At 37.3% G+C, this 11,663-nt stretch overlaps 1 protein-coding gene across 1 annotated transcript; it reads left to right on the top strand.

Annotated features, from left to right (window-relative positions):
• Positions 1-10,444, top strand: LOC147855032 (phospholipase D beta 2-like). Its single transcript, XM_087330947.1, has 11 exons — positions 1-1,447; positions 2,139-2,255; positions 2,399-2,593; positions 2,713-2,961; positions 3,465-3,533; positions 7,344-7,412; positions 7,498-7,645; positions 7,855-8,003; positions 8,114-8,281; positions 8,949-9,146; positions 9,794-10,444. Exons 1-11 carry the CDS (start codon positions 569-571, stop codon positions 10,088-10,090), a joined length of 2,538 nt encoding a protein of 845 aa, XP_087187073.1. The 5' UTR covers positions 1-568; the 3' UTR covers positions 10,091-10,444.
• Positions 10,445-11,663: the final 1,219 nt, after the last annotated feature.

Raw genomic sequence — 11,663 nt, 5'->3', positions numbered from 1 at the left:
CCTTCCACTGTTTTCTTTTGCTTAGCTAGTTTAGTAGCATCATGAATTTACTCATTTAATGGAGATATCTCATCAATGGGACATTCCTACACGTGTATTCTAGGGTTTCCCCTTTTCTGCATATACAAGTGTTAGTTCCTCCACAGAGACTTAAGCAACTTGTTCATCTCCATACTTTGGATATTGCAAGTGACAGATTAGTAGCCTTCCTCCTACATTCCATCGAGATTCTATTCACTGTGTTAGAGACTGTGAATCAGTATGTTTTCATGCCAAGTTGCAATGTGGCCTTGTTACTTCTATCCACTGAGATTCACCTCATAAATCCTTCCAACATGACTATCGGTATTGCAAGTGGCACACTACACTTGGTTGATTTAAGATTGATATAAGATTTGGCTGGTTGCCAGATGAGATTGTAGATTCAACTTTTAATGCTTCTGGCATTGCAAGTGCTAGAGGAGTGTTGCATCTTTGATCGACTGCCATTCAGTTGGCTGGTGTGGAAGACTGTTTTGCACAACTTTATTGCATAAAGGATCCTCCCTCATCCATTGCCAATTCTGAAATGGGTGAAGAAGTGTCGGTCTTGCTTCATGGGACGCTGCTTGTGTGCATCCATTCCGCAACTAATCTCCCAAACATGGATAGGTTTTCTGAGACCATAAGACAATGTCTAACAGTGTTTGCTCCATGCAAGAAAGTTGTTCAAGGCTCCAACTGCATCAATCATAAAATCACCAGTGACCCTTATGTTTGTATGTCGCTAGGAGATGTGAAGGTAGCAAGAACTAATGTCATTTCAAATGAAACAAACCCCTGCTGGGAGCAACATTTTGAAATTCCGGTAGCTCATTCAGTTCGAGAGATAGAATTTCAAGTCAAAGACAATGATGTGATTGGAGCAGATTTTATTGCATCCGTGAAAATTGAAGCTTCATGTTTGTCTTCTAAAATTGAGAAGCGCTCTTATGCTTTGACGGATAAAGATGGAAAACCTATTAGAGGTGGTGCTAGACTGGAAATTTCTTTGGAATACCTTCCGGTTGAACATGATCCTCAATATAAATCTTGTGTTAGTGAAAACCCTAAATACGCTGGCATACCAAACACTTATTTTCCCCTTAGAAAAAGTGGATTATTGACACTTTATCAAGATGCTGATGTACCTGACGGATGTCTACCAGAAATTGATCTGGATGAAGGTATAAAGTTTGAGCATTCCAAATGCTGGGCAGATATCTCCAAGGCTATCATAGATGCCAATCATTTGGTCTATATTGCAGGATGGTCTATATATACACCAGTAAAACTGGTGCGAAATAATGATCCCTCGGCACCTTCTAAAACCTTGGGAAATCTGTTGAAGGAAAAGGCTGCTCAAGATGGTGTGCAAGTCTTATTGTTTGTCTGGGATGATTATACATCACATCCTATTTTTCAAAATGTAAGGAACTCTCTTGTTTTTCAAAATGCCAAACTGCCTCGTTGAATACATTCCAGGAGTGTTAGACCCTTGGAAACTTAATGAATATTGGCCTCCTAGGCTGATCTAACTCCAAATATAATCAGTTTGCTAAATTATCAAGTTTGGCCAAATCAACCTACCTCCTAGAAACTAACTTCTTTAATAATTCATTCAAGTCCCGAGAAACTGCTCCTCCGTTTCAATCCATTTGGGTTCTCATTATTGTGGTCTTACTAACTTGTATGCTTTTGGGCATAGCTCCCAATCAGGGACAACGAGACTTATTAAAGATGAAGGCACTAGATTTAGGATATATAAATATTTTTCCAATGGGTAGAATGCGTTACAATGATCATGCTATGGTCTAGATTGCTATAGACCATATGTTATGCATGTGTAGGACACATCCCCCAAAAGCCAAACTTGTTAAAACCATAGAATATGATGGAGCTGGGAAGATAAAAAGTAATGCATCACATAATACTGAATTAAATGCATGTATTTAAATAACGTGAAGATAAGTAACACGTACCAGTGCTTTATGTAAAAGCTCTAAACCGTCATTTATTATTTTCTTGATTGTGCATTATTATATTTCTTACCAATGAAAAGAAGGCCATGTTACAGATACTCTCTGCAGAATCTAAGGTTATTATCATGTTTTTTGCAGGATGGTGTCATGAATACATATGATGAGCAAACTAGAAGATTTTTTGATAAGTCAAAAGTTACATGCTTACTTGCTCGCCGCCGTGGTCACAATAAGATCAGTTGGTTTAAGAAAAAGGTTAGCTAAGCGGCATATATCTTTAATATGGGTTTACACTTAAGTAGACACTCTACTATCAAAGTGTACACGAAATCTACAGTGAAGGCTTACATGGTATCAAAAACGATTTACCCATGCCAATCATTTTGTAAATGCCGCAGGTTGTTGAAACTCTTTATTCTCATCATAAAAAATTAGTACTCGTGGATGTAAAAGGCGACGGAGATACTAGACACATAGTAGCTTTCTTAGGTGGCCTAGATCTTTGTAAGGGACGCTATGATACTCCTCAACATTCCTTGTTCACTAATTTGGATACTACGTTTAATGGAGATTTCTACAACCGCACATTTCATGTAAGTATTTTATGGTTGAATCATACCATTTTTTTTTTAAAGTGATCACAAATTTAACAATGCTATAGGAAAACTTGCACATATTAACACACGATGATAATTGACTGAAAATTGATCAGGTATCTGAAAGTGAAGGCCCAAGGCAACCGTGGCATGACTTGCATTGCAAGATTGAAGGGCCTGCTGCATATGATGTTTTGAAAAGTTTTGAGCAATGCTGGCAGAAAACGTTGAAGAGACAGAAAATCTTATCCAAGTTGAAAAGGACCATTCGTGGTTATAGAAATTTCCACTTTAATGTTGAAGATAAGGATTGGCATAGTGTTTCTTATCATGATGAGAACTGTCCGAAAAATTGGCATATTCAGGTGGGTTTTGTTTATTTCATTTCTGTTTTGACTCATAACAGGAAACTTTTATTCAAATTTCAGTATTGATTTCCCCTATTCTTTAGCAATGATTAATCATGTTGTATGATTGAAAATTAGTGGATAATGTGAAGATTTGAATTAGTCCATACCAGAAATGGTTAGCAAATCAACAGAAAATCTAGTATTGGACTTATCAAATCCCTAGTTAATGCTAATTGAAAGGCTAATTCAATCAATTATACTAATAAAACCCTAATTCCATTAAATTTATTAATCAAAATTTTACATTAACATCTTCACAAGGCCAAAGGGACCTATGAGGCCAAAAATTACATCCATGTAAATATTATAGAAGTTTCATAAACTGAAGCAAAAATAAAGTAAAATGAAAAGAGAAAGCTCTACTACGAATCAGATGTCTGTTATTAAAAAAATGAAAGAAGGAGAGCGTGTGAAAAAGAGAGAGAAATAAAGACCAAAAAGAGCTTTGCCATTGTCAGGTCCTCAGATCCATTGATTCTGGCTCCGTCCATGGATTTCCAAACTTTACCAAAGCAAAAGATGGCAAGGTAAGCGACTGCATGCAATCCTCCAATATATAATTGGGTTCTAGACAGAGAAATGAAATATTATATTGACGACTTCAAAATGCCAAACAGACATATAAAATCAAAAGTTAACATTCAGATGATCGTCAACATTGTCTGGTAAGAGTAAGCAAAAAATAAATTATGCCTAACTGTGTAGCTTCCCTGTGTGAGTAGGCCGTGATCAAAGTATAATGATATAGGAGCCATGGGTACAAGTCTTCAAAAGGTCAAACTTTATGATTCTTATAGAAGTCTTATGAAAGGAAACAAAGATAAATTGTACCCAAACTATGTTGCTTCCCATTATAAGTAGGCTGTGATGAAAGTATAATGATATAGGAGCCATGCATACAAGTAATGCTGAAAGTACAACTTTACCAAATAAATATAAGCGTATCTAGGAGATGAGAATCTTAGCAGATTAGCTCATGAATACGCATCAGATGATGCCATATGACATCAATATCATCCTGTGTGATGCCATATTACATCAATCTCGGAAATGATAATGTGTATTCTCGGATGCAAGCTGTAGCTTCTAAGTGATGATCTGCAGATCCTGGGATGGCTAGAGCACGACATAATAACTGCTCATTCAAGCAATATCCCAATACGAGGTGCTGGTTTTGCTTTCTCCAAAGTCTCATGGCATGACCATCTTATGTGCCCATCATCTGCCTTTGTATAGGCTCTGCTTGCCAGCTACTCTTCATAATTTCTCGAAATATACAGATCTCTAATAGAAACTTAGGTCACGTATTCTCTGTATCTGCTCAACAATTTCTATTTTCAATGTGTGTGAGTGTCAGCACATAAATGTGATGCCATACTCTGCTCTCTTGGGCATGAGTGTAAGCTTTGGGCCTCAGCCATTTGCCTTCATACTTTTCCTAATATTGAATATGATAAAACTCAAACTTAGATTTATGTCGGGCCCTTCTCCATTTCTTATCGAGGGCTTCCAATGTGGATGAGTAATGTTGAGGAAATAAATCATACAAGACTTTGATTGGTGAAATTTGGAAGTTAGGCAATGGTTATGCACCTCTATTGACAGTTGCTTAAGTTAAGCAATCCTTATTTTAAAAACAAAAAATTGGGGCTTATTTCCTTCACAATCGTCCACTTGAAGACTGATTTAAATCTGTCTTCAGGCCTCGATCTACCCAACAGATCTTTCTGGTCTTGCTACTCTTGCAAGCCAATTGAAGTTGAACAAAACTTCAGTTTGTCAATAGCCACTGCCTTTATCAACTTATCCGCTGGATTCTTGCTTCCTTGGATTTTCTCCTGTGTTAACACCTCATCTTCAGATAAAGATACGATGAAGTGGTAACGGAGTTCAATATGCTTTGGTTCTAGATTGAAATGCTGAATCTTTTGCCAAATTTATTGCACTCTGAGTATCACTATGCAGAACATTCTTCTCTTGTTTGAATCCTAACTCAATTAACAAACCTTGAAGCCATATCATCCCTGTTACGGGCATGGCCATAATTTATCCTGTGGAAGTTTGTGCTGTAGTATTCTACACATGAGGATAAAGTGTGAGGGTTAACTGAGAGAACAGAAGGGAGGATTACTTTTTATATTAGGAATTGAGACAACCCATAAGGGCCAAGTGTGAAGTTGCTTGGGGGCCTTAGGTCTGGTTATAAATATGAGGCCTAGCTACTCTCATTGGACACATTATTCCCAGGTACGACGCGATGTCATGGCAGTGGTATGGGACGCCGATCAAAGCTTGAGCCCATCTTGATCCCTTCACTCGGGGGTGGTTGGGTGGGTCAGAACCCTTCTTTCTCTCTCTTTCTCTTATTTATCTATCATTTATTTCCTCATTTCATGCTTACATTAGGAATAATCGCAAGAATAATCTCTAACATATGGTATTAGAGTGATTCTCGAAGTATAAGACAAATTTTTTTTTTACTACAGAGAATATTATATTAAGAACAAATGCTTAGCCTGCAACTATAATGAGAAACCCCTCTTTCATAGGGTAGAAACAAGTGTGGATTAAAAAGAAAGTGAAAACAATCTAGGAGGAAGGTCTTCGAGTTTCAGTGGCCTAGAATCATGAACGATGGTCGTCTTGATTTCGTCGTCATGGCTTTTCACTCCCTCATTTTGATCCTCCTATCCTACTTTGAGTATACCTCTTTTCTCTTCCTCTTGCACCTTTCTCTTGAGTAAGAAGAACCCCTAAATATCCTCTCTCACCACCCAAAAGAATAAACCCTCGAAACCCTAAAACACAACCCTCACTATAGAAGAAGTTGGAGAGGTATGGCCCAAAATCCATACTCCCACTCAACACCAAGAAAGCTTAAATAACCCTCCAAATGATGAAAGAGAAGAAAACCCAAGAGAAAGTAACGAAAAATACCCAAACCTCCTAAATCCCAAGAAGATAAAGAAGAAGTTTCTCTCTAAAACTAGAAAAATTAGAGACTCCCAAAACTGATGAACCCCAAAATAAGCCCTCACATCCCCTCTTTTATATCGAGAGAAGAGAATCACCCACCTAAATGTATATACATGGGAGGGTTCGAACTTTTCACCTTTCCCCACAAAATCAATAGCCTACAATTAGACCATCAGCTTTTTCTTATTTGATGTTTCTTTTCATGTTTACATATTTATTTTGGTTTCTGTGGCTGTCCCCTTTCACCTTTTTCTCCCCTTTCTACCCTCAGATCTGCCACATCACAACACCATGGTCTTTTCCAAGGGATAGCGTCAATTGGATAACTCCAAGGGCATATTTGTGAATAAGAGTGTTCGGTCTTCATCTTTCATACCCTTTTGGCTTCTTTTCTGAGAGAGGTTGATAAATCTTTTTTTATATAGATAATCTTTGATTTGCATCTTCCCGTTCTCGCGTTTCACCTTTCCTACGTCTCCAGCCATAGCTCCCACTTGAATCCTGACTTCCTCCCTCTTATTCTAGTTGTTTGAGAAAATTAGGCAATTTTTTTTACAAACCAGATTTGTGAGAACACAAAATAGTAAGGGAATACACACACGCACGCACACAACTTTGATAATGGAGTTCGGCCAATTGTGCCCACATCTCCATACCTGCTGCAGATCCTTTTACTAAAGGGGGAAAATGTACACTGTATACAACACTTACAACTCACAACTCACAACTCACAACCCTCACAAGATTTTATCTCAAACTCTCTCTAAATCTGGAATTTTCGGGGATCCTACAAATGAGAACTAAAGTGTATACATAGGCTTCAAAGTTGCATGGGCTGATGAAATCGAGGCAAGAATTAGGCAATGGTTATGCACCTCCATTGATAATTGCCTAAGTTATGAACCCCTTATTTTTAATAAAAGATGGTTGGTGAAATTAAGGCTAGAAATTAAGCAATGGTTATGCACCTCCACTGACAATTGGCTAAGTCAGGCACTCCTTATTTATAAATGAAAATGTTTGGGGCTCATTTCCTCGACAAAATATGTGATCCAAAGTACAAAATCTCCTGTTGAATTATGCCTGTCCCTTGCCAACGAGACAGTTGTAGCTTAGCTGGTAAGGTTGTCCGGCGGAGACGACAAAGGTCGCATTTTCAACCACCAGATTCGGCCATGGCTTCTGGTGAAGTAATGCATGTAATCAGGTTTAAGGTGCATGGGTTTGTAAAAACCTGGCTTGCCATTAGGGTACAGCAACAATTCCAAAACACAGAGAGAGAGAGAGAGAGAGAGAGAGAGAGAGAGAGAGAGAGAGAGAGAGAGAGAGAGAGAGAGAGAGAGAGATTTTGCAATTGCCAGGTTTTAAACTCTATAAATTCTTTCTCCGTTGAGTGTTCTCAAATGTTTCCCAAAGGCATAAATCACAAGGTGAGTGCATGCAATCCAACAATTTGTTATTGAATTCTACAGTTTCAGATTAGCCCTTCAATTTAACAAGACGCTTAATATTTAGTGCCTTACTGCGGGTAAGAACATTGCCATAGACATGGGCATTCATACAGCTTACATCAAGGCTATTCGATCAGCTCAACATTTCATATACATAGAGAATCAATATTTCATTGGGTCTTCCTTCAGTTGGCCATCATACAAAACGGCAGGTATTTCCAACTCAAAAATATACACCCTGCTTTCTACAGAAACATAAATATTCATTAAGGTGGGAAATAGTGTATGCACAGGTGCTAGAGTCTTCATGTAGCACCTAGGTACTTCTTTTCTCTCCAAAAAAGAAGCTTCCTATTAGTTAAGCTAAAGCACATAACTCATTGCAATCCATTTTTCAAGCTCTTTCTTAATTCTTTTAAAGGTTCAAATCATTTGGTTCCAATTGAGATTGCCTTAAAGATTGCCAAGAAGATAAAATCTCGGCAGCCATTTGCTGTTTATATTGTGATACCAATGTGGCCGGAGGGTACTCCTAACAATAACGCGATTCAAAAAATGCTTTTCTTCCAGGTGACTTATCTCATACAATAACCTTTCATGCTTTCCAACTTCAATTCATTGAAGGTGATTACGGTGTACAATTTAATGCTTGTAATGTTTCTTTGTTGTCTATTTATCAGAGCCAAACAATGGAGATGATGTATACTATCATTACAAATGCATTGAATGAGATGAACCTTGATAAACAATACAAATCAACTGATTTTTTGAACTTCTTTTGCTTGGGGAATCGAGAACTGAAAAAACCAGAGACATTGAGGGAAAGCCAATCTTCAGGACGTATTCAGGTATACCTTAAGTATGAAAAATGCATGTATCTTAATTCTACTTACGTTTATAGGGAACCTTAGTTAGGTATAGAGGGTGCGCAGTACATCGAGTGAGATTATATATTAAACTATTCCGCATCATAGGACTTTTAAAAAAGTATTACAGTGGCAGAGCACAGTCAAGCGGCATTTTCGACAGAAAATAGATATTTGGACTAGCCAATGTTTATTACCTCCTTTTGAGTAGTCAAACCACTTCCGAAAAGAATGTTGTGACTTCCTTTCAATTGCATATAATTTGTTGTTCTTGATCCTCAGCATTGATCTAGGTTCATACCCAAAATTCCTACTCTGTTACAATGTTAGAAACCACTGATATTGGACTAGAATTGGTCATGATCCTTATTCTTGTTTGTCAAATATATTTCCCCAACTCAAGGTTGAGGTGGATGCATATAAGATGGGAGAACTGGCTGTAAAGAGATGGAACACCCTTTTAGCATATGATTGTAGTGTTGTAATTGTTCACATACTCTTTTGTACATATTCACAGCTCTTTGTAGAAATCCTAAAGATGGGCACCCTCTGTTGCTTTTGTGTGCATGTCTTTTTCACTAATTATGGAGATAGAGATATTGTTCTTCCAAAGAGAGTATTCAGAAATAACATGTTTTTATAATTTCAGCTGTCTGCCCAAAAAACTCGACGATTCATGATATATGTTCATTCGAAGGGAATGATTGTCGATGATGAGTATTTGGTTATGGGATCAGCTAACATAAACCAGCGATCTATGGATGGTTGTCGAGATACAGAGATAGCCATTGGTGCTTATCAGCCTTGTTACTCGTGGGAGAAAAAAGAGGAGCCTCCCAAGGGTCAGGTAAGTAACAACTGATGCCACTGGATAAAAAGCAATTTTAATCGTTCAAAATTTCCATATGGTTATGTTTTACAATTTTCGGGACTCAGGGTTTTAGGTTTCTAACTAAGGGTCAATGGAAACACACCAATATTGGACAGGTACCCTGAGGAAAAGGTGAAAATGGGGGTTTGAAAAGAGAATAAAAAATATTTCAATGAGGAAACACAAAACGGATTTCACTGTGACAAACTTTGCCACAAAGTAAATAGAGTAGGGTTTTAGGGTTTTGGCATCCTTAAACAGAGGTCCTCTTAAGGGTCAGGTTAGTGGGAAATTATGTGTATGGAACACAATTTTTCTTCAATTGGACAACTTTCCGGCAAACTAATGTTTAGGGTCTAGGTATCTTTGAGGCAATTATGTGTTCATAGAGTCACAACAACAAAACAAACATCTCAGTGGGACACAATTCCATCAAACTAGAGTTCAAGGTTTTGGTATATTTGAACCACATAACTATGTTTATACATTTTAAGACAACCTTTTGCTACACTCTTGGATACATGGGTATGTTTAAACCACATCACATTGTTTACATACTTAGCCACCCTAAAAAGTTAAACTGCATTAACACATTTTCTGACCACCTGTTTCTATACTCTTAGATACATGGGTATCGAAGATCTCTTTGGGCGGAACATTTGGGAGTTGATGAAGATTGTTTTCAACAACCATGGACATTGGAATGTGTGCATAGAGTCCAAGAACTTGCAAACGAGAATTGGAAGAAATACATTGCTGAAGAGGCAAGTGATATGAAGGGTCATCTTATGCCTTATCCCATAAAGGTGGATCCACTTGGAAAAATAGTACCGCTTCCAGGTCATGAAACTTTCCCAGATGTTGGGGGGCAAATTGTGGGTACAAATAGAGTAAAGGTACCCGACACGGCCATTGCATAGTCCAACTTGGTGATGATTATGTGCATGTTCATTATTAGAAATGGCAAGAATGGACTCTTATATGTTGCTTGCGAGAACTAGGGATGATTATCTGCATACAAATGCACATGCAATCATGTACCTCATGGCATGGATGGTGCACATTGGATGATATATATCCCATGGCTTACATCACATGTCAATGTATGCATTATGGTCTCATTGGCTCCACCTTTTCTTAGCCATACATGAACCTCAACTTTGTGACATATACTAATTCTTTGTTTGGGCAACAAAAATATTGTGAAGGGCTTGGAAAACAAGCACTATTGCCAACACTTGTATGCCAATGAAGATTCTTGGGTGGATTGAAAACTCCATTGTAAACTGCATAGTACTATTCATTCGTTCATTCATTTGATTGTTTGATGACAAATGGAATCTTAACCAATTGTTCCAATAATGGTATATCTCAAGATTAAGATTATTAATTATACAAATTTGTTGTTTAGGTACCAAAAACTTAGTAAAGGCTTTGGAAAACAAGCATATGATGATGTCGTATTGAAGTTTAGTCTTGAGCAGATAGGAAAGAGTGTTGGCCTAGCAACCTATATATACGTATTTGTTGGTAAGATATCATAGTTTTTGTAGAGATCTTTGTCAATGAGCTTATGATCATAGCATATTTATGGCTGCCTAAGTACGAGAACTGGTTTGTATCACTCGCCTCATTTTCCCAACCAGATTGTTGTTCAATAGATGTAACAAAAATAGTTGTTCATTAGATGTGACAAACAAATATATTTGTTTATGATGTATGTAGCTTAGTGAGTTCCTTCTCTTTCCCCTTCAAAAAGTTCACAAATATAAGCCTATATATGTCCCATATGCTTCCAATAGTAGGGGAGACGTTATGTTATATTTCCTCCTAACCAAATAACTTACCTAGTAAACATCATGAATAATACAAATTCATGCACAAAGCTAGAATTTAACTTATGTTAACCATTTCCATATATTGAGACATTGTATATTACTTGGTAGTCAAATAATTCTTTGAGTAGCAAGAATTCATGTACAGATCTAGAAATTAACTTATGTCAACCATTTTCGTACACTTGGACGTTGTATATCACCTCCTAATCAAATAATTCACTGAGCAACACAATTTCATGTACAAGTCTAGAAATTAACTTATGGTCGATTGTAAACTTGTTAAGCATCCTTTTAATACCATTGACCATACTCATTTCGCTACATTTTTGTCTCTTTCCTTAGTCATAGATACTACGTGATGAACTAAGTTTGACTCATTCATGTGGATTTGATATTGAACATAGAATTTGTGCAATTTGTTCATTAGTATGGTTAGGGATGGATTGACACCCACTCCTATTTGTCTCACCAACAATAGAGAATTGTGTGATGTTGTTAAAATAGGATGTGTAAAAATTGCAAAAAGTAAGGGACTCACATTTCCTTAATTATCCTAGGCAAGGAAATGTTGTCTTTTTGTCAATTGCTCATGAGGTGGCCCGGTGGTTTACACCATAGCATTCAAGTCACAACTTTTGAGAGAACCCAAGTTCGA

Source organism: Azolla caroliniana, unplaced genomic scaffold (assembly GCF_043228905.1).
Source record: "Azolla caroliniana isolate FFs.n. ecotype wild unplaced genomic scaffold, voAzoCaro1.0.p SCAF_15, whole genome shotgun sequence".
In the NCBI taxonomy this organism is placed as follows: Eukaryota; Viridiplantae; Streptophyta; class Polypodiopsida; order Salviniales; family Salviniaceae; genus Azolla; species Azolla caroliniana.
The sequence above is the reverse complement of the archived record's forward strand: the minus strand, read 5'-3'. Positions and strand labels throughout refer to the sequence as shown.